The sequence below is a fragment of the Aulonocara sp. 'chitande type north' Nkhata Bay genome, linkage group LG10 (assembly GCF_057382095.1).
Source record: "Aulonocara sp. 'chitande type north' Nkhata Bay isolate Kocher_YH1m ecotype deep benthic linkage group LG10, A_spYH_male_GT1.1, whole genome shotgun sequence".
Taxonomy (NCBI): Eukaryota; Metazoa; Chordata; class Actinopteri; order Cichliformes; family Cichlidae; genus Aulonocara; species Aulonocara sp. 'chitande type north' Nkhata Bay.
The window spans coordinates 18,594,538-18,618,651 of NC_141353.1; the positions used below are offsets into that span (position 1 = coordinate 18,594,538).

The following is a 24,114-nucleotide window of genomic DNA, read 5'->3' on the forward strand; positions in this document are numbered from 1 at the left end:
TCTTCTCCTAAAAGCGGACATCCCGGCAGGTGAAGTTTCGACGAGAAATCAGGTTTTCATTTCCTGTCCTGCTTTTCAATTCCAGAGTGCTTCCACTCTTCCTCTGCCCCGGGAAGGCTGTGTTTTTCTGCCCTGTGCAGAATGTAGAGTTGCCGAACTTGTCCAGCTAAACTGATCAGAAGTGCTAAAGGAGATGCCTGCTATTCAACACTCACCCTGCTCTGCAAAACACTGCAGCTGGTAAAATCATTACTGTGGCAGCTGAACAAATGGGTCATTAGGCAGACTGAACAGAACAGATTGCAATGAACAACAGCACTCCCATGTCACCTTATCCTACAGCGTCTATCCAATCACTTTCTATTTTTTCAATCCACCGGCTGTCTCTGCATGCTGCCCTGAGCGCCAGTCTCCACTCTCTTCTTTGCCTCGTATCTGTCCTCGTTGCCTCTTCCACTTTTCTGTCCAGGTGTTTGAGAGGAGCGGTGGCAGGCGGCGTAGAACAAAACATTAAATAACAAGATCAAACCTCACACCCTCATGAGAGATGTAAGAAGAGATGGGAGGAGAAAGGAGGGAGGAGAGAATGGGTGTTGAAGAGGCAGTGGGTGGTGGGAGCCAAACACTCCAACAGGCATCTGCCTTCTCTCTCTCTCTTTCTCTCTCTCTCTCTCTCACTCATCACTGCTGAGAAAGACTTATGTCACTACATGCTTGTATTTGAACTTGCGCTCCGTTTGGAAATGGGTTTTAAGAAATACCGTGGTTAACGCAATTATTTCTAGAATAACGACAAAAAGAACACGTGGAAACCAACTCAGAAAAAGTTTGTGCCCTAATGCATCAACTATGCATCCCACAGTCAAACCAGTTCTTGCCATTTCCAGAAACTATGTCACACAGGTCAGAATAAGTTCTTTCTGAACATTGAAAATGGCAAAAAATAAGTATATTCCACATAAACGATAAACTTTAATCCTTTTTATAAAAACAACAGTTGGAGTGGAGAAAGAGAGTCGCAGCTTTTCTCCAAGTCCAGCACATGCAGTCTTTATTAGCACAGTGACTAAATGTACTATATCCTTGACTCGGAACAGACAGGGAGGAAAGTCTAGTATGACAGAGGAGCATGGAGGCAAGCACAAACCTGCTCTAACACCCATCAGCTGAAACCATGCTGAGCGAGAGCCAGAATAACCAGAGATTGCTCATATCCACACACTTGGCACACAGAAGCACAGCACACACATCATTTCACAGCTATGCAGTGAATTTTGACATGCAATAAACACACACACACGTATAAGTAAATGGAAATGTCTAGCAATTCTTACGGACGTGCCTCCAATGCCTCCTTGCACAGTGTTTGTCTAAAAGAACAAGCATTTACTTGTCAATATTTGAGCATGGACAGGAAGGAGGGAGGGAGGAGAAAGGAAAGGAAAGGAAAGGAAAGGAAAGGAAAGGAAAGGAAAGGAAAGGAAAGGAAAGGAAAGGAAAGGAGGATATGTCTTGAAGTTCAATTTCACTGGAGATCAGGAAAACATGCAAATCCATAAATCCCTGCAAGGACTGATGGGATATACAGAGAGAGACTTAAATCATATAATCTGAAAGCATGATTATGTTACGACATGAGTCTTCATAAATCTGCACAGGAACATTTCGAATTCAGAGCCGTGGATTTGCAGACTACAGGCTTCAACTCAAAGTTGTAATGGGTGAAAAAAGTTAGAGGCACTTTTTTTATTCCCTTAAACAGCAGCAACCAGCCAGTTCTGATAACACAGCATTAGAGGATTAAGTCGTGTACATTTGAATTTATTTAAATTTTGGAAAACCATCAGAAAGAATGTGTTTTCTTGGTGTGTGTTTACCAAAATATTCTAACACTAACATACAAATTGATGTGTTATTTCTGCATCCTCAGTGTTGACTTTGTGAAGATTATTGCTGCCTTAGAGGCTTCATAAATCAGCACAGTGCTCCCTCCAGTGGAATTTCTGTGGAAGAACAACAGCATCTGAGACAAAGGTGAAAAGGCCCGATTGGAGGGAAGGGGGGCAAGTGAAAGCATAACTGAAGACTTGTGCCACTTATACAGTCATAATAGCCAGAAGCTATAATAATTATATTAAACAAATAGACTAACTCCAAATGAACAACTGGAATTATATCATCAAGAATAAATCAAAAACAAACCTTGATAAAAATTGCACACCACCCTTCAAACACTGAATAATGTATTTTCTATTTCAAATGCCCTCAAGCCAAACTATTAGACATTTGTAAATTATTATCACACTTGTCAGTGAGGCTGACTACACCTTGGAGAACACTAGCAATCACCGACATCTCTACTATCACCGTTATCCTGAGAAATCGGCGCTTTTTTCTCTGGTCGGTTTATCATAGCGGGGAGGTTGCTCTGTGCTTTGTCTAAAATAATGAACATTCCCATATCCCCCGGCTAGCCAGACACTCATTTATCTCCACTAAATGATGTGAAACACTGTGGAGAATGGAGTAATTAGAATGTGGGGATAATTAAAATTGTCCCACTTTGCCTCGTTTTCCTCACTCCTCTGCCACCATGGCACCGCAGGCGCTGGGTGAAATGAGGTAAGACGCAATCCGCAGCACTTCGAAGCTTTTCCAAACAGGAGACTTGAGAAACAAAAGGCTGATCAACATAAAGAAAGGACAAATAGTTTGGGTGAATGTGTGTTTGTTTTTGAAGAAAATGCCACAGTTTTGGCAGTCTGTGGCAAGTTTGGATTGAGCATCCAAGTGTTCAGGCTAAGGTCAGTGCCCACAGCCGGCTGGAGAGCTAAGGGAGCGGGGCTGTTTTAAGTGCCAACGGCATCCTCATGTTGTTTATGGTAATGAACAGCAGGGGGTTCGTGAGGAGGAGGGTGGAAAAAGACCCAAGATCAGAATGAAACTACAAGCACAGAAGGAAAGAAAGGGCATTCAAAACAAGACGGCAGATGAAGGTGCTGGATGAAAAGAAAAGAGCTGCTGTGTCTGATGGTCATGGTCACATTGTTGCTCTCAATGTGGAAAATAATATGACAGTAAATCAAAAATCTAAGGAAATTAGGGGTACAGCAAAGGTAAAGATGAAAGGAAAGGATGGAAAAAAGCAGCAGGGCACAAATCAGACAGCTCGTGTTAGACGAGAGCAGGAGGTGAAAGACACAAAGGTGAGATGAAGATCACTGACTTAACACTTGTGTTCTATTCTTGTTTACTGGTTTGCAGTGAATATTTTTTCCTCTTATAAACAATCCCGATTAGTCAAGTACATTAGTCTGTATGGCTGTGTGGCTGAAAGAGGTCGATTCCCCGAAAAGGCTTTGGATTTGTTGGCCATATATTTCGGATCCCAGTTTTGACTGATTACTGAATTTAACCATACAGCAGATACACAGAAGAACAACTGTGAGGTTAAAACGGCAAAGCAATTTTCAATGTTAATTAAAAACTGCGAAGAGTTTCAGAAAGTTTTGTGCGGCATCTTCAACTAAATGTTTTCTTTCATCATGAGTTCAAATTAGAGTCTCATCTATATCAAGAGCAAGGCAAGCTTTTCTTTAAGTATTTCACTCACTTCTAAAACTGGCACACCAGAATCATGGAGGAGTCTTCACTGAAGCTGCATTTGACCTCACCCATTAGCTCTCCCTTGAGATTGAAACTCATTGACACAAAATGAAGAGTGAATACAGCGATGTCCCTTCCCTTTCTTCTTTGTTCATGCCTAGGTTATCAACACTGGTCCAAAAAAGGAAAAAATGTTTCCGGTGGTTACTGGCTATCAGACAGTGCCATGGTAATGGAAGTGACAAGCGTATCAGAAGGAGAGTGGATGGCACACGGCCTGTCCCAGCAATCACTGCATCGACCCTGATCAGTCCAGACATAATCTTAATTAGAAAGTGATGCTGTTCACTCACCTGTCTCCAGTTCAGTGTTCCAGAACGCACACTCGCACCCAACACGTACTATGTGCACATCTGTTAATGTGCCAAGACACATACACACTACATTTTGCTATGAATACGGTGCTGCTAATGCAATATGCTGTCAGCACCACAGAAAACTGTTATCGGAGGAAGAATATGGTTATGATTACAGTGTTAAATCCGTAGGATTCACAGACTCACTGTAACCATCATGTTGGGCTTATATATGCCCTATATATTATGACTGTGACAACAGAAAATCCACTGAGAATCTCCCATCTTTTTAGACCAACACTTTTTTTCTGGTTTCATGTGACATGCAGAAACAATTCAAAGCAAAGTAATCAGAAAATCCACACACGTTCCTGCATTTAACAGGATCTGGAAAAATTACACAAAAAAGAGCATAAATCAACTGTTGTGTGTCTGTACGTATTTAACTGTGTCTTGCTACTACAAGTTTAAAAGAAACTGAAGCGGATTATTGTGTCATTGTGACCCCCTGTGGAAATGACCCATGTGGTCATTGCCAACAATGCCATTTCACAGTTATTCAGTGACCCCTATGTGGGAAACTACAAAATAAAGAAGGTCAGTTTGTATTCTGCATCATATACATGCATACATATCCTTATGGATTGGCATAGATTAGCAAATCACTAGCTCATTAAAAAGGTATAGTTAAACACCACAGTGTGCATCAGAAACAACTAATTGTGAGTTTTTCAGCAAAACAATGTTCTTGGATATTGTAGGAGCTGAGATAATAAATCATTCACGCAGAGGGAAAGACAAACTATTCTGGAGAAACACACTGCATGCCTAAAGAAATAAATAAGAAATTTGATATTACAACATTTTTGTGACAGCCTTTTGCAAAAATAGCCACACTGCTGTTTTGTTATGTGGCGTTTTACACACACCTTTTTTTGTATGTGTAATTTTGCCCATAGTGTTATTCCTGTATATAGTCCTGTATATAACACAAACAATAATTGGTGTATGTTTTTTTTTAATGTTAAACTAGATACCTTGTATATAACATATAACTTGGATACATTTGGTTGTGTAGATAGTGATGCATTTTTTACATTGTTTGATCAATTGTAACCCAGGGGAGATGAGATCATAGTGCATCTTTTCTTTAGAAGTCTGAGGAAAAGCATCGCACATTAAGTATCATGCTAGGGCTTACTGGTGTGCCGGTCAATCACTTCTCGTATCTGCTGAATTTTTTCATCCAGCACTCATTCTATTGAACCTTTTATCTTTGTTCAGACTTAGTTTGGCAAACTCTTCCTATATAAAACATGAAAGCAAAGCGACTGCTGAAATTTGTTCAAACATAAATCCAACCTGTGTTGGATTGTTGATCAAATGATTGTGTTTTCCTTTGCTGTCTGGCATGAAATGTAAGAAATGTCCCCGAAGATGTCAGGCTGCAAGATGACAATGCAACAAATCAAAGACTAAGAAAGCTAAGACTAAAGCTGCCAAAACATCAAACACTGAGCACCAAAAACTCCATCCTCTGTTGGGCTAAACTGTTATTTTTGCATGTCTGAATTTTTTACCTGGCTTGGTGTGTGAAACTGTGGCTTTGTAAAACATATCTTACTTTGTATCCAGTCCCAATGCAAGTTTTATCTTCCGGATGATCCCTGTGGCTCTGCAAGGACAGACAAGGTTCCTCCTCATAAGTATCATCTGGGCTCTCCAGTGGCAAACCTGACACATCATCCAGGATGTCTTCTACAAAAAGGACAAAAGGCAAAGCTGACAAAGAAGACTACACATACACATACCTATACCAAGCTGCTTTCATTTATTTGTGCACTTCATCTGCATTTACTTTGAGAGCCTGGGTGAGTCTGGCTGATTTTTAAAAGGTCACAAGTATGTAGTCGTAACTTTTTAATGAAAATAATAATTTAATAGCATCCTCTTTGTGTTGGATTAAAGTGACAGCAATTAAAGATTCCTATAACCTTTAGTGTTTCTTATTATGATATCACTGTTTAGTAAAATTAGTTATTAGTCCTTCCATTTTAAAGTCTCTGTGCTGAAGAACTCTTTTATACACCTGTGTCCTCAAAGCATGACATCATCAATAACCTCCATCTGGCTGCTTAAGTGTTTTTCTCTCCATCTGACCCTTTGCATATGGCATATCCTGCATGATGACAGCTCCACGCTGCTGAAGGATTCATATTAATATTCATATTGCTCCGAGTTCCAAACAATGCCAGCTTGTCAGGCTGCGCATTGCAAGTCCTGGTTTATAAGGAATACAAATGATGCCCTTGCACAAATAAAAAGAGCAGGTCAAAGGAAGGATGGCGGCTGCCTGCAGGTTAGTTATCAGACAGCATCCATGCATAATTAGTAGATCGCCCTGTTCACCTCACTGCATGCAAAAGATGTATCTGAAACCTCTCTTTTTCACCACAGAAAGTTGGGTTTTAGAGGGTGAATGATCACGCAACACAAGATATGTGAATGCAATGCTAAGGACAAAAAAAGGAAGAATCATTTTGTTCTTTTTCCTTTATTGTCATTCATTCAGAACTATGCATGTCTAAGTAAATATGTCAGTATATAAATATCAACTAAGAAAAACTGCTTACATGTAGATTATTTTAAAAAGCAAACAGCTTATTCAACTGATCCCCAAATCTTTTGAGACAGGAAACCTTACCTTGGCTCTGGGAAAAAATGTCTGTGGCTAGGTTTTGTTCCACATCAGAGCGCCGGGGTGGACAGGAGCACACCATCCGAGGATCCAACTGGGGCAGGGTGCTGATGCTCAAGGTCAGGGTTTGGTTTGTAAATGCAGACATCATGTCATCCTTCTGGAGGGCAGATGCCTCTTTACCATTAAGTAACAGAATCTCATCCCCTGCTTTCAAACCTGACAGAGAATCGGGCAAAAAAAATGTAACAAATGTGAAATTTCACTAAGCATATGGTAAAAAACAGTTTAAGAAACAAAGTCAATATGAAATAAATTATTGTAGAGAAAGTTTTCAAACAATGCACAGTCAGTAAAAGCATTATCTGTGAGTTCATGACCCAAAAAACATCCAACCAACAGCAGAATTCCTATGGGCCGCTCAAAAGCACTGCTCACAGATGACTTATGTAAACAAAACTTTTGCACCATACTTCCCAGCAGCACCTCGGAGACTAATCAGGTGCTCCGAGATGCAAATGTGTTCCATCACATCAAAAATGCATCCTTCTATGATTGCTTGCCTGAGGCAAATACTGATCTAACAAGACGGGGTGGGTTTAAGAGGCAAAGTACAATGTCTGTCTATTCCTGTCCTGTCCTGTCCTGCCCACTGTGTGTATACGTTCTTCATGGTACAATAGGTGAACAAACAAAACACTGGAACATAGCTTCAGTTTGAGCCTTGCTCTTTGTCTTGCTGCTCCTCCTCTCAAGCACCTGTGCCCCATTCTGTTAATTGAGAATCATCACTCAATCAGCAATCCAATTAGCAGCTAACCTTATCAATAAACCCAATTGGCTGTGACAGCTGTTTAGAGATGTGGCAGCAGCCTCATCTCATCTAGTAACACACAAGGGGATTTTTGGACATGTTTTGACTGCAGTCATCTGTGAGTATGAGCTTATCTTCCTATTTCAGTCTCATTTTAAATTATTTGCTGCAACAGAGACAGCAGCGACATTATTCAGTAGGATTCTCATAGAACAGCAACACACAGTTACATACATATAGACGCATAAGGCACACATTTAGCCTTAAGTTATGACCTAGTTGTCTGAAATGTGAAGTGTCAGCTGTAGCAGAGGCTTTATTGGGCAGAGAGAGATAACCCCTCTGGTCATATACGGCTGCGTGTGTATGCCTGTGTGCAATGCATGGATGTGCCTTTGTGTGTGCTGCTGTGTGAGGAGGGGAAACGGGAATTACAGTGAAAGAGCGAGAGCGGGAGTGAGAGAGAAATAGACCCTTTGGGGCTCCTTGTCCAGTGCTGGCCTGGTTTCTGCATGTACCCTGCAGAAAATCAAGCGTGATGTCTTTCAATTCCCCATTCACTCTCTGCACTGTTAATAAACCACACACATACACACAGGCTCATCACAGTGTTCATGTGGACCCACTAAACTGCATCTAACTCTGTGATTCAGCAGAATATCGTGCCCAGATTGCAATAAGATGCTTTGTCGTATGTGGATGCTTCAATCTTTTTCTACTTCTAACATCAACTGAGTCCTGTGTCTTTTGGCAGCCTGCTAAGATAGCAGCTTTCAGATTGCTAATACACTAGAGGGCACAATCTCACACTTGAGTAACCTTGGTCTGACCCTGGGGCTTAGTTTTGGGGCATGTTATTTTCTATACATTAGTGTTGTATCTACCAAGCAGCCATATGTTTCTCAAACCCATTAGAGTGTCACTGTCTCAGTTAGAAGATAGGGACCGGTGAAGGGGAGGGGGGGGGGGTTGATCTCCAGACCCAGCAGTGCAAAGCAGAGAGTAGAATAGAAAACAGCCACAAATCAACGCCTTATAAAATCTCTTTGTTCTTGTTTTATGGTTTGTTTGTTTTTTTTATTTTATGGATAAAGGTTTTGGAACGTCATGCCTTCAGAATAAAAGCATAAAAACATCACTTTGGCCATTGTTCTTGACTCTAGCATCTCTTGGCTGGGAATGCGTTCTCTATAAGCATCACTTGTAAGTGTGCTACAGTAACGGGTTAATCTCCTTTACACATGTCAACGTATGCATAAAATGTGTACCTTTCGCTGAAGCCATTCCTCCTGCTTTCACTTCAGTAACTTGGAGCTGCTGCACCCCATCCTCCTCTAAAACTGCCACAGAAAAACCTGCAGACATAGATAGTTAGACACAGAGAAATTCATTTAATTCCTTCGGTCGTCTTTGAAATATTTCTATTTGACAGCGTAAACTGCTGTATAACCACAGCAATTAAATCCACTCCATATCATGTGTGCCCTTCATTTGGGTAATTCCCTTTTATTCATTAACAAAGCATGACTAGATGAAGTCCATTAGAAAATCAATTTGAAACAGAATTTATGGGTGTGTCAAGAACTGACTGCTATTGTCAGAAATAAGCATACCATATCCGTTGTTGCAGAACTCGGCTTTGTCAAACTGGACGACTTTGGTACTTTTGGGATAAATCTCAATCTCTTTGTAGAGCTGTAAACACACAACAGCACATATATAAATAAATAATTGTAATTAAAGAGAAACAAACAAATAGAGATAGATATATCTATATATAGGGAAAAATGGATGGGTAGCAGTGTTGTTGGACAGATAAGGTCAAGGTCATGCTGTTGTTATTAATAAGAAATGAACAGGTTCATGTATTATTCTGGCTCCTTAGCCAAGCAATTGTATCTGAAGGTTGTGGGGTCAAAATCCAGGTCAGGGCTATGAAGTGAGTGGGTGCTCAGACAAGACCCTGAGCTCACAAAAGCCTAGAACATGGACACAGCTGTGTGTATGCAGCAACAGACAGGAACAGAAGTCCGCAGTGTGTAGTAGCCTTCACTGAGGAGAAATAATAACGTAATATCATAGACTAAGGATGAAAGCGGGTGAAATGAGTCACTGATCAAAGCAGGAAGATAAAAGAGCTCTTGAGGAAAAGAGCGAGTTATAAAAATGATTGTGCTTTGAGAAAGATTTCAGTGTATCACCTACAAGGCGCAATCAAAAAGAGGATTTGTTTTGGGGTTTACAGCAGATGAATAATGCGGTGGTGGTGGGGACTTTCAGTGAGTGTGACTGTTCTTATGATAAATAGACGCACACAAACACAAACGGCGACTTCGTAGTGCACACAATAGACTTGAAATGCTACTTTGCATAATTTATAGTTTATGCAATAGTGCTTCTTTTCCATCCTGGTGATTTTGTATGCACGGCAAATCAAAACGGCAACCAACTCATGAAAAATGCACAAGCATTCATCCATATCTGACAATAAAAATATGAATAAGAAGATGGCAAATCCAAATAACATACTGCAATAAACTTAGAATCACACAAACAGCATAATAATGTGTGCTGCATGTCTTTGATTAACTTATATGGATATTTAAACCTAGGATATTCACCTGGTTATTACTTAAAAATATATATCTAATGTGGCTTAGTGTGTATTTCCTCACCAGATCGGAGATGTCCTCTTCAAATGTGGGAACATAATAAAGTATTTGGTTGTCAACCAGCACCTTCAAACGCAGGTAGTGGCCAGAGGGATCGATCTTATGGGTCTGGGGGCAACAAGAACATATTACTTGTACATGCGAGTACATGTTTAAGCTTTAAAGTATCTGGTGACTGGCAATAAGGAGAAAGGTAAAGAGAAACCAACATAAAGTGTGTCATTAAAATGTTATGCCACCGCCTACCACAGATACTTCAAATTTCAGTCCACTTTGACATCAGTTCAACAAATGACTGGAACTCTATTCAAAAAGACATTCCCTATATTGAGTTTTAATAATAGTGCTGGGGAATGCTGTCTAACATGCTGGTCCAAAATCATGGACGATGATGATGATGGATGCTCTGCTTCACTCTGTTACGTTTGTGACTTGCATGCACATATGCGTCATTAGGCAATATTACGCCTATTATGTGTCTCTTGCTGAAGCCAATTAAGGAGAAAAGGTAATGAAGTTAAAACAAGTGATGGACTGTGAATGACAGCAATATACAGTGTATCCTGAAAGGTAAGAGCATTATTAAAAGATCTGTGACTCTGTGAGAACTGTCATAGAAGTAGAACTGAAAGAACTCGGTTACATTCAAATTCATATATGTACATTGAAGAAGACCGTATATGAACCGCTGATAATGTGCATCAATGTGCTGTCAACAATGACAGCTGACAGTAATATGGCAGATCTTCATTTTCCTCATATAACTTAATGGTATTCTGACCTCTCTACAGGGCTGTGTCTAATTTCTTAATACCTTGGGGATTGCCTGTGTTTTGAAAAAGCTGTTGAGAAGAATTAATTGCATTCCTAGCCACTTGAATGCTGTGTGTGTCATTCTGCGTCTGCAAGCTAGCAGGTAATAAAGCTGCATATTGGAGGTGGGTGACAGACAGCCACACTTCCAAAGCCTCCAAATCACAAATGATTTAGTGATCATAAAATCCATTGAGAATTTGCTAATTAATGATGATTTATCACATGAATCATGACATAATTCTCTCAGCTGCCTTTACAGGTTTAAAGTATCGGTGACTGTATTGGTATTGGCAATATTGGCCCTGTATTTACTTTGGATCAATACTAAAATTTGCAGTATTATAAAGTGCTACTGTGTATGCAATAAAAAGAGGAAACATTGTGCAGTCTGTCACTTTGCAAACTGTCAATCTAAAGTACATCAGTGTTACATTGGTGATTATATGCAGTGCACTGTGTAAAATGCATTTCTCTTATGTGCAGTCTCTGGTAATGCAATATTATCAATGCTGTTTTTAATGGCCCACCTTGCAGACAGTGTTCAAGACTTCCAGTGTTGTCTCTCCGGGCTGTATGACGGCCAGGATGGGCTGGTTGTTCGGCAAACACACCCAGGAGGGTTTCAGGTACTCAGGAACCCAAATATCACTGTCTACATTTTGCTGAGGAAGACTTTTCACAGAAGCTTCTCTCTCCTTCTGAAAATAAAAACAAGCACAGACACTCAGCAAGTTTAAGTTTATGCATCTTTGAGCAGCTGCAGTGGCAGAAAGCATAAACAGACAAGGCAGATTTAATGCAATCGTGAAACTCACAAACAGTAATTCAGTAATGACACTTGTACTGCAGTACAAGCTTTTTGCATTGCATGTAGCACATGTTATATAGCTTACACTTGCATTTTTATGGGTGTGTTACTGTTTTTAAAGCATAATCTGTAACCTTTCGGCCCATCAGTCTGACCTACAACAATCTGGCAGCCTTGTCAGCCGCCTTGCTGGCTTCTATTCCCCCCATCTGTAATATATCTCCACCTATCGAGTAACAGCATCCACATTTATTCTTTCATTCTTCTATCACGCCAGCCTCCAATTAATCACTGCCTCTCCTTCTGGTGCCCTTTCCCCCTATCTGTACATCATTCCATCAGCTCTCTCCTCCCCATCTTTCATTCACGCCATACAATCTGCCGGCAGTTAACAATCAGGCCCGGTGGTCCCTGTCGAAATTAACTTCGACTTGGCTGTATCTGTACGCGTGTGTGTCTGTGTGTGAATCTGCGTGGTAGAGATAAAGTGAAACAAAGAGGGAAACAGCCACAGTAAACTACATGCAACAGCACATTTTTATATTCACAAACACAAACAGGCCACATGCGCAAACAAAATACAGACGCGCACACATTATCTCAGACAGACAACAGACTGGGGGGCCTGTAAGTAGTACCTCCCCCAACTCCCTGAACTCCCAGTCCTGCTCAGCACCATCTGGCTCCCCTCCTGGCCTATCTAGGATGCCTCTGCTGGAGGGTGGTGATGGTGTGTGTGGGGCGGCGGGGTTCTCAGATCCCTGCTAAACTCTCCTTTCCAGCTTATGCTAACAAAGGGATTCCCCAGAACAAACAGCAAATTAAAGCTGGGAAAGTCAATCAGATGTGAACATTTGGAGCTATTCTTGCTGGAAATGCTCAATGAGGAAAATCTTTGCCACTGATAAAGCATTTCCAGCTCTAGTTTACTGCCAACTACAGCACGTTACATCTTATGCTTTTCTTTACAGTCATCCCATACACTGCCAGCTGAAGCCTGGCGTGGGTGGAAAAAAAAAATTGATCTCTCTTTGTGCCACTGGGGGCCTGCACTGCCAGAGCAGGTTATTGCTGCAGACTTAGCTTCTGTCTGCTTGGTTCAGACTAAAGCCTATCTTTTCTCTTCTCCTCATCTCTGGTGCTTTTTACCAGTGCTCATAAAATATGGATCCAGCAGGCTTGTCCTATACAACCTATGTGCAACTGGACATTTTTCCTTAAAATTCATATAGATTTGTCGCATACTGGAAAACTACATTGATATGGTTGTCTTAGGAAACATGTTTTTCTTTCTTATGATATATAGCTAATTATTTGCAATTGTGTGCAAGTGTGGTCAGTACAGCAGTTACAAGAGAACACAGATGGTGTGAAACCAGCGAGTCCTATGGTAGCAAATGTCTGCATATTTGTTGAAACGTCAGAACACTAATGATGTGAACATATCAGATTAAATTTGTCTCTGTGGGATTAGCAGACAGAAAATCCCTCCAGTTGATAGCCTTTTTGATACTGATAAAGATGGAATTGCCTGAAGCAAATTAAATAAAGGGACTCTGTCCACACTGCTCAGAATATTAAAAAACTGCTGCAGAAGATGACAAGGGTTGTTTATTCAACACAAATAAACCTGAGCATTGTCCAATGACGCTGAGAGAGACACAGATATTCTGCCGCTTTTAAAGCTTTATGAGTCTGCAAATGTCTCCAATCACTCTTCATCGAGGAGAGAAGCAAACGTCTGAAAATATTAAAGCAAGGGCTTTAAAAACGACCTAAAAAAATGCTCAATGGTGCAGAAGGGTGCAGGGATTTTGTGCTTTCCCTTAGATAACCCACCCTGCAAAGAGCCAGAGCCCCAAAAGGATCTTAGTTAAGTGAAAGGAGGTGGAAAATCTAGTGATGTAGCTGGCCTCGGGGTCTTAAGAAGCCCATTACCCATTATACAAGAACAAAGATTCATCTGATGCTCCAGTGATTTTTCCTCTTGGTGTATGCAAAAAGCAAACAATGAGAAGAAATGAGTCCACAGCCACACGAACTCTGCTGATTTGTGGTGAATACCAAACTAATAAAGGGAGGAGGAGCTTCATGTTTAGCCTAAGGGAGGTTATTACTGTAAATGGTGCAATGTGGTTGTCAACTCCCTTTAATTTCTTGATGGGAAATGATTGCACTGTACAGCAGAAGTGGGAACACGCTGATACTGGATTATATGTATTTAGCACTTAATTTCACCCAGTGAGGAGACGTTCAGCTGCACTATTACTTAATGTTCAGCAGAAACAGCAAAACTGCTTCATCTTCTGGAATGTTAAAAGAGGGCAGACATAAAATATTACATCGACAACAAAATGTAATCTAATGTAGGTTTTTACACAAACAGAGTTAAAAGCTTACAGATTTTTCACTGGAGGAGTCTTCGAACACCTTCTGCAAAGACTTTCTCACTGGCTCCGCCCCATCAGCAAACACCTGCAATAACACAAAGCACCGCAAAATTAAAACACACATAAGTATAGTTATTACTTTGACACCAAGAAGCAGTTTCAAGCATAAACTTACGAACACACAATATTTAGCTGCAGTAGTATTTATTCACCAAAATCGAATTTTACAGATTTCAATTAAACATCAAGCACTGCAAAGTCACTCAAAGTCAAACGTACCTGGTCAATTGAAGGGTGTCCTTTGCTCTTTCTCCTAGATGCAGTGTCCAGACCCCAGAGTGAGGAGAAACGGCTTCGACGTTTACTGAAGGTGCGAGGGAAAGGTTGGTTCCGCCTTCTCATGCTGCTCTCTGTACGGGCAGACACCTGTGACAGTGACAGTTACAGAAAACACAACAGAAATGAAACAGACACCTTTAACACCCGAATGAAAACAGTTTGACACACAAAAGCAATCATTTGCAGCAGCTACTGAATACTTTCAACCTCTAATCCCCTTCAGTCACCTACGACTTGGCACAGGGAAACTTTTCGTTCCCGTTTTTTGACTTCTCTGGGTTCAATCAGAGCTCAAATAGTATGAGCAACTATGCATTACACTAGTATAGAGCTGGTCAGACATCAGACACGTACACTTCAAACATAACATCTTAAACCACTTTTTAGACTCATCTTCTCATTCCCCACATGAGAGGCCTTTATACTGTTATTACAGCCCAAATCTACTGTAGAAAGTAAATGAAGGAAAAAACAGAAATATTGCTTTTGTGACCAAAAACTTTGAATACCAGAGCTGAGAGAGAGAACAATTATATTTCCCTTTAGGCAAGACAAATGAGTTCATTTGAATATTTTTGCAATTCATTAATTAGTAGCCATGAACAATTATTTTAATTGCATTTCATTTCAGTAGTTTTGCGTTACATGTATTTATAAATGTGATTCTCCTTATAAATATGCCACATTTATCATATTTAAGCGATGCAATAATGACATTTCAAATTAGTCAGAAGGGATGTGGTAATAAATAGAGTAAAAAGAATATGAAAGGGACAGGAGAGACATAAAAAAGGACGGTATAAAATATGGCAGATAAGGAGAAGAAGACACTGAGGGAGCGAGACACAAACAAAGGAAGTGAGGGTGTAGGCAGTAAAAGGAGGGGGAGCAAGGGCCAGAGAGTGTTAAGCCTGTTTGTGGGAAAGTGCCTCAGGGATGCTAGCTTGCTAAAAGAGTTTGTATTGATCGACCAATCACAAAAAACACTGTCAGTGCTTGATGTTGTGTGTGCGTGCTAGTGTATGTTTGGCATATCCATTACCTTGCTCGTATAAAACTGCTCTGTAGAGAAATGTTTTCCATGTTTTGCTCTTCGTTTTTGCTCTTTCTTCTTTGGATGATACTACGCAGAGCTTACAGCTCAATGACACACAATCGCATAGAGATCAGGTTGGGTTTCATTCTGTACATTCTGCAGCACTGAGATAATAACTTGGGTTTCAGAGAGGATTTATAGGTAGAATGTTTTGCTTTCACTTTTCTCTCAAGCTTTTAGGATAGCGTGTATGTGATACATTTTAATATGTGGTGTGTGTTTGCTACCCAAGTCTGAATCTCTGAACCTTGTTAAAGTAAACCATCTATGTAACCTTAGCCTTGAGTGTTAGGCTTAAGAGTCACAGCTGTTTTTGCACACTTAGAATAAAAAACTTGCATGCATCACTATGACAGAAAGCAGAAATAATGCAGGTGTTCATTTCACATTTTTGATGCTACCAACACATCAACTTTGAGAGCTGGCACTTACTTATATCTACTTAAATTCCATCACTTAAACAAAATCTTTATAATGAGAAAATTATTGCTATAATTCACTTGTTCACCAGTTTTAATGTTGTGGCTAATTGCGTGTTACAGATAAAAACTCACTCCACTTTACAGCGCTCATGCTAACTTTGGGCCTGAGAATCAAACCAGCATACCTGGTTTGTTCATTTGTTTCATAACCTTGGGGTATATGGCAGTATCTATTTCTTTGAACATTTGTGAGGCAAGCAGTAATTCTTGCTTTCAGTAGGCGTATGTGACAAGGCACTCACAGGCAGATAAACACACCCACTCTTCAAGCTGGGCTGTTATTGAGGGTCGACAGTTGGAAACCTCTCATGCAATCTCTACACGGAACATGTAGAGACACATGAGTCTGACTTTTCAGGTTTGGATTCATGAGCTCCGATCAAGTTTACTAAAAAATTGCAACCTGAAAAACACCTGGAGTGAATAGTCAGATACCAGCACTAAACATGTCTAATCATACCAGTGCATGGAAGGAGGAAACAGAGAAGATCCCCAGTCGTCCCATGGCAACTTTTGTGGGACGTGACGCGAAGCCCAGGAGGCGTTTGGGATTGGGAGGTTCACCGCCCTGCAGACTCGCCAGGTAGCAGCGGCAGCGGAAGAGATCTATGTGAAATCTCTCCAAGTTCTGCTCCCACAAGAAGATCTATAAGCAGCAGAGATTACAGAGTAAAAAGTCATGCGTGTGTGATTATGCAATATAAACAAACTTTGCTGATGAGATCCAGATTTATTCAGTTTTATCTCTAATGAGAACAACAACAAAAAATAAAAAGATAAAGAACCGACGCTGTGTTAGGTGGTTATTCGGCTGTTTCAGGAGAAGTGAGATGTGGGAGTACTGCAGCCCCTGTGGAGAGGTATTACTCACCAACACAGCCCCCACCAGTTGGTGACCTGCTGTTCTACGTGCAATGTATCACAGGGTGGGCCGTGGGAGGTGAAACACGGGGACACACACTCACAGTGAAACACAAAACTAGACTTAACGCTGCATTAGTTCCCGTGGTCACCTATGTGGAAGTGTGAAAATATTAACACAATTAAAAAATATAAAGAATTACGGAAGTAGAAGTTTTAATGTTTTTTCACATTTGTTTGTTCCCCTCACCTCTCCTCAGATTTATTTATAAAGTTTACATAAATATGTACAGATAAAATAAATAAATATAATTATCATTCAAATAATTGCAACAATTCTTATATGTTTTATATGTCATTATATTTCCACACTTTCCACTTTTTGATCTTTTATTTTTCTTTATCTCTGTGGTTAATCCCCATTTTCTTTTTTTCCCACAACTATATCCTTATTGGCAGCTCCGTGACTCAACTGAAAGAAGTCAGTCAATGACATAAACCCTGCTTGAGGCTTGTTTTCTTCTTTGATGCCACAGTTTCAGTTACTATGTCTTTACAGCAGGCAATCAAAGTGCTTCCTTTTAAATTGCAGCTCTTTTACTTGATGAGGATTAAGTGCTTTCTAGTTCCTTTTATGTTACATATAACAAGAAATAGAAAGAGCATTATGCAACAACACCAGTATAAAGACAGATGCAAAGACTTGCTAGGACAAGGAGGCTTATTGTTAATGACCACACTTCTAGGCTTTTTTTCTTTTTGTAAGATTTTCCAGTCAGTACTGGCTACCATCACCAGCAACTCCAGACATCCTGCATGGAATAAGCCTAAATCAATGTTCTTTTGAAACTGAACAAAAACGGGTTCTGGAAAAGATTTGAAAAAGTTGCAATGTTCTTAAAAGACCTCTTGAATCTAAAAAGATTAGTCAGGTTTACCTGTGTGCTATGTGTCTGTATGCACTGCGTGCAAGTGGACTCGCATGTGTTTCTAAATGAGCGCCAGCTGGAATAAGTGAAACCATTTTTGGTTGGAAAGGCTGCTTTAGAGCATTTTTGCCTGGATGACGGCATGCTGTAAAGATGATTTAGTGCCATGATTTCAGTGCCGGAGAGTGTCGGTGCAGTTTAAGTCACATCTATAAACTGCCTTCAGGTGTTTTCATTCAAATTAACTGGAAGATAAAGAGGTGAGGACGGTTTTTAGCCATGAGATAACAAACCTCCCTACAGTTGCATTTTATGGGCATAAAGTGTTATTAATTTGCAATAATATGACAAAATTAAAGGGCATTTGTCTCATAGGTGTTGTTTCTGTAATGCTCCACCACCTCATGTACAGCTTTAATCTGTTTGACCGCTTTCAGTATGTCAGACTCCTTGACACTTAGCTCCACTTTTAGCCCCAAACGACCACCCGATTGACCCCATACCTGCTCAAGTATGGTCTTTCTCTTCTTGCCATCAGTGACAGTGGACAACTGCATGTCTCCCATTTTCTTCATTTTCTCATCCATATCAATCTTCTGCTCCAGCTTGCGGATTTCAGTTCGCAGCAATCGCACGGTGTCCTCCCTGTGGTGCTGCCGAGCAAGAGCAGTAGCACACGCCGAGTGGATCGCCGTGATCCAGTTTTCCAGTTCTGTTTGGCCTGATGTCTGAACAGAAGGAAGGGACCATGACAAAGTGAGTAACGATAGTGAGCAGATAAAATAAAGAAACTGACAGCTGAAAGAATTTAATCATGACTTCCAATATCGGCCTCTGGGAGGAAATGGTCATTATAATCTCATCATCATTTTATTACTTTCTTCCCATTCAGTGAGGAGAGCTGTCATGAATATAAATAGACAGATTTTAATATTACACAATGGTCAGTCTGGTGGATCACTGTCACGGTGTGACAGCGTGGCCTTTAAACATGTCAAACATAAACACAAGGACACAGGGCTGCCTATCTCCAGCACATGATGAACATGTATTGGTGTGCCACATGCAAATCCCCTAGAGGAAAATAGCTTCCAGTTTCCTGTTTCTCTTTATGTTTGATGCTGGTATGTACAGTAGCACCAAATAACAAAGACAGGATATAAAAACACTTGACCTGTATGCATGAATGCCAACCTGATTTAACTTTAACTTGCATAAAATATTGTCATGCCAACTCAGCTTTAAGAGTAGCCGATGTTTTAAATTCCAGTGCTTCTCTCACCTGGAAGAGGAAAGCATCTCCCACTGAGTTGCTGAGACAGAAGACAAAGTCTTTCTTGGGATGCTCAGGTACAGCTTGGACAATGCTGTTCTCCACCCACAGCGCGTGTTTGTGAACGCTGTTGTGGTCGATACCTGAACGGCCATCGTATTCATACAGGAAGAGGGTGCAGCCTTGAAGAACGCACAAAAAGAAAGGAGTTAAAAAAAAAGACAAAAATATGTTTTTTTGTTTTGTTTTGTTTTTTTACAGAGGTTATAATAAGTACCCTTAAATCAATTTAAACATCCTTCCTTTCCCTGAACTTTATTTAAACAACGATTATAAAACGTAATAGTTTAATACATGAACCTATTTTGCTATCAGTACAACTAAACCTATAACATTACATTATGAAGATAAGACTGATTTATTTTTAGCATGATGCATAGAAGAGATGCTCTATCTTATGCATTTCAACAGGACAGGATCGGATTAGGCATGGATTTCGCCGTAAAATTAAATTGTGATGAAGCTGAGGGGAGGAAAATGCAAGGCTGCATTGAAGAGCGTGAGAGAGGACAGCAGAGGTGAAAACCAAGGGCAGGGAATGTGTTAAAGCTTATATGAATGTAGTTTAACAGCAGAGAGAGTGTATGGAAGATTAAACAGCTTTGGGTTGGTTATCTGAATGAGATTAAGATTATTTTCTTAGTTGCAGAAGCATTTGAAACCCAGCCACAGAGGCCACAAGCCAGGAAGCTGCTAGTGTCGGTCGGATTGCGGCAGCAAGTTCATTCAACTTAAAATCTGTGCCAACTCAAACATGTGGCACAAGAGAGGTGTTAAAGAAAGGAATGCACATAGGGTGGAGTGGGTGGAGACAAATGTCAAGGGTAATGTGTGAGATAAGGATAGCAGCAAGACTGAGAGTGAAGGTTTACAGGAAAGTAGTGAGGTCTGCTATAATGTAAGGCTTGGAGACGGTGGAGCAGACACAAACACAGGAGACAGAGCTGAAGATGCTAAGATTTTATTGCTGGAAGGAGAGAGAATAGAAAGATTAGAAATCAGTAGATCAGCAGGACAGCTCAGGTTGGATTTGGACATAAAGTTCCAGAGGCAAGGCTGAGATGATTTGGCCATGTGCAGAGGATATTTTGGAAAAGTGATGTTGAATAAGGAGCTGCCAGGCAGGAAGGAAAGAGGAAGACCACATAGTAAGTTCATGGATGTAGTGAAGAGGGACATGCTTGGTTTGCGTGACAGAGGAGGATGCTAGAAATAGAGTAAGATGGAGGCAGATGATCCAGTGTGGTGACCCCTAAAGGCAGCAGCCAAAAGAGTAAAGGTGCAGAAGCATTTTTATGTACTAACAATTGTGCTTAGTTAAGCATTCATAAAGTACTCAGACTGAAGCTGGATGGACACCTGCTGCCTTACAGTTTCTGCCTATCTATCAGTCACACGCAGGTAAAATCCAACACAAACATTAAACATAATAGTGCTGAAAATCTGTGCAACACCTTTCAGAGAAACCCAGTATTGTTTCCACTTGCGTCTCGCTGCAGGTTCCACCTTCTTGTTTTTCTTATGAACCAGGAAGTTCTTCACAGCCAGAGTCCCTGCTTTCCTGACTGTGCCGTGTGCACAGCTAATCAGAGTGTCAGGCGGATACATACTACTGAGTGTGCCGCTACTCTGCTCATCACTTACAGCAGAGCCTGCCTCCTCTGTGCAGTCTCGGCCCCGATTTGTCTGACGAGAAAAGATTAAGGAATTAGAAATACACGGAATTTACCTATATTTTAATAACATAGGAAAAGTGTAACTAACCCAGGCTTGATTGTCTAGCTCCTTCCGGAAATTTTCATAAACTCCCCCCTTGCCTCCTTCGCCTCCTCTTCCGTCAACTCCTCCAGCGCTGCTGCTCCCACTGTCGCTGCCATTAAAAAAACTGCTCTCTGTAGCTGAGTACACTGAAAAAGAGGCAGACATGGCCTTACACCGCCGGGAGAGCAGTTCTCCTTCTCCATCTATCTCAGGGGCAACGCCATCAATCCCACTGTCGCCATACTCGCTCCCCTCGCCTAAAACACCAGAGATGTCCTGTCATCCAGAAAAACAGGGTAGAAACAGATTAAGCATTATTAATGGACGGAAACTGGTTTATTTGCACAAAATCAGACAGAGAAGTAACAGCTTCAATCTGCATAACACAAGACGTTAATTCTCTCACACAGAACTGACAGCGTAGGCTGCACAAGCGGTTTCTGGGTTTACTTTTGTTTGTATACATGAGTTGGCAGTTGCATAAGTGCACTTTAATATCCTTTTGTGCTCATTTTTGTATGAATTTCTGATTTTAAAAAAAGGCTTTCCACTTTGAGTATGAAATTTTCTGTGCTTTCACCAAACTGAGTCTCCCTCTGTTCTTTCTTTTTGTTTCGCTGTGCTGTCAGTCTATTTATATCTAACAACCCCCTCAGCCTGACTAGATGAATATATAATAAGCACTTATGGCGATCTCTATCCAAGGGTGCTTGGGGGTTCTGGGAATGCATTGAAAGAAAAGCTTGGTTCAGTATTTTGGTACTTTTTGTTTAGCAACTTTGTTTTTATCAGTGACGCACGGCAACTAGGGAGGCATGGATATTATTATTTATTCTACTAATTTAGCTTTTATGTTTACCTGCATGAACGTTACATAAACTTTACTTTCCTCCTCTTACCCTTTGATTTTATCTGTTTTAGTAAGATGACAAAGAAAATCCTCTAGATAAAGTTCAAAGTTCAAAATGTCTTTGTCGTTCAAAGCTCAGTATGCGAGCAGAAGTCCCACGGTGACTTTCTATCTGACTATCTTTCTGTGTAATCCTCTTCCCAACTGCACAAATATACAAACATGTTTGGATGCTTGGATTTGCAAAGATATAACATGCATATACACCAGTCCAGAGCACAGACAGGAAATTCCGTTGGTTGTCAACAACATGTTAATTACTTGATGAACTGGTGTCATGTCTGTGATGCCCCTGAACTTCCTGGACAGCACTGGTAAACAAAGTCCTCAATTATTCTAAGTTTAGAAGTCTGTATTTTTTCCAATACTGGAAAAAAATAGAGCAAGAAGACTTTTACCCTTAGTCCTGTTCCATCTGCTTTCAATACTTATCGGTATATATATTCATGAAATACCTGAGTAGTCTGTGCGCGTCGTCCCTGGAAGGTAGGGCAAGGTGTAGCCGGAATACCGAGCCCAGTCAAGCCTTCAGAAAGGCAGTGTGAGCGTCGGCAGGGGAGCGTGAAAGCTCCATACCCCCCACCATCATCCTCTGCTGGAGACATCAAACCCTCCTCCACTTCCCCGTCTCCGTCGCACTCGGCTTCTCTGCAGTTTTTTATGTAACGGCTCCTTTGCCCCCTGAAGCCCGGACTCTGCTGGCTGCACAGATGGTCCAGAGACGATGCCCTCTCAGTTGAGCCTGGAACACACACACAGGTGGTTATTGCAGAGCACAGTGTGTATTTGTGGGCAAGGTGAGTTCTGATTACTGTCAGGTACTTTCAGTTACCTCTGAAACATTTGACCTTCTCCATATGTGCCTGTGTCCTTCAGTGAAAGTCTGTGATTTTTCTTGAGTGATTATGAATCTGTGTGTGTGTGAGGCAAACCCATACATTATTCTGAATGAGACGACCACCTATGGCAGTGCTCAGACCTTCAGCGGTTGAGTTACCAGGTACCGCCTGCTGTCACACTGAACCCCTGCAGCTCCTGCACAAAACCAGTTAAGCTAACAACCCTGTGATCAGTTGAACTGCTGCAACTGATAGATGTCAGCTAACCTTCAATCAGCAGATTTTCTCAGATCATTTTCTCCCTACTCAGTGAGTGCCTGCAATTTTCCCACTACCCTCCCCCTCATCACCTGTTCACTGAATCAAATCAACAGCTTTGAACATGTTCCCCTGAACTTTTTTTCCCCCCACTTATTAGCCATCACCAGTGTAGCTGTCGTTATTTTTGGACAGCTACATTGTCTTGTTTTTTGCTTTTATTTGTTGTTGTTTTTTAAATAATACAAATAGAAATCTTGAAATATATTTTAATTCTATTGTATCAGAAAATATGTCGGTGAAGACTTCAAGTCATCAAATAAAAGCATAGGCCCCACATATCCTGTCACTAATGATGTCTACATTTCTGAATGAGAAAACTACACATGCTTTCTGCAGGTCTATACAATCTACCGGTAAATATGATGCTTTTGCTTCTGTGTACATTCTCACCTGTGCTGCCTTTGCTGCCTCTAGGGCATCTAAACTGCCCCTCCTCCTCTTCTCCTCCATCGACCATCTCCTCTGTGCTGGTCAGATGCTCCTGGCTGAGGTCAGACATAGAAAACTCCAAGCTGTCTTCTCTCCACATGTCTGCTGACTTTGATCGCTTCTTTTTATTACTTGCTCCCTCTCGGGGTCCTTCAGTCATTTGCTGCAGGAACCTTTCCTCTGCAATAGTGTCCCCTTCCCCCGTTGAGTCCTCTCCTCCATCCTGGGCAATGGTGTCTGCCTCTGAGGTTTCGGGAGTCGGCGTGGCCAAGGGGTCATCATCGTGCTGATAGGACTCCGGCCTCATTGTCATAGCGACACGCTGGGTCCAGTGAGGGTTGATGCCAAATTTGTCAAACTCATCTGCTGCATTGAAAAACTCTAGTCCGTTCTCTACCAAGGACTGAGGGATGCTCGGGGTGCTGGAGGAACGGGTTGAGGCTTCAGAGTTTCTGTGATTCTGCTTCACTGAGGAAGAGTGCCTCGAACGGCGGTTGATTTGCTGCTTGTTGGAGACACGGAGTGAGCGGGTCGTGTGCTTACGGGAGAGATGTCTCGGCACATCACCATGGATACTACTCTCTCCATTTTGACTCTCCACGTTTCCCATGATTCAACTGTGGATCAAGTAATAAAGTTTGCATATTACATAAT

General features: G+C 41.1%; 1 protein-coding gene across 2 annotated transcripts in view; it reads right to left on the reverse strand.

Annotated features, from left to right (window-relative positions):
• Positions 1-24,114, reverse strand: part of LOC147320678 (rho guanine nucleotide exchange factor TIAM1-like) — a 51,343-nt gene that overhangs the window by 11,669 nt on the left and 15,560 nt on the right. For both annotated transcript variants that reach the window (XM_086308816.1, XM_086308815.1), the window contains exons 3-17: positions 23,422-24,077; positions 22,327-22,613; positions 20,965-21,237; positions 20,655-20,886; positions 19,150-19,322; positions 18,371-18,595; positions 16,538-16,723; positions 14,440-14,586; positions 14,171-14,245; positions 11,490-11,660; positions 10,150-10,254; positions 9,088-9,169; positions 8,743-8,829; positions 6,667-6,879; positions 5,587-5,720 (exon numbers count right to left, since the gene is read on the reverse strand). In XM_086308816.1, coding sequence (XP_086164942.1) covers positions 5,587-5,720; positions 6,667-6,879; positions 8,743-8,829; positions 9,088-9,169; positions 10,150-10,254; positions 11,490-11,660; positions 14,171-14,245; positions 14,440-14,586; positions 16,538-16,723; positions 18,371-18,595; positions 19,150-19,322; positions 20,655-20,886; positions 20,965-21,237; positions 22,327-22,613; positions 23,422-24,070 — 3,039 coding nt within the window. In that variant the 5' untranslated portion in view covers positions 24,071-24,077. The remainder of the gene's footprint in view (positions 1-5,586; positions 5,721-6,666; positions 6,880-8,742; positions 8,830-9,087; positions 9,170-10,149; positions 10,255-11,489; positions 11,661-14,170; positions 14,246-14,439; positions 14,587-16,537; positions 16,724-18,370; positions 18,596-19,149; positions 19,323-20,654; positions 20,887-20,964; positions 21,238-22,326; positions 22,614-23,421; positions 24,078-24,114) is intronic.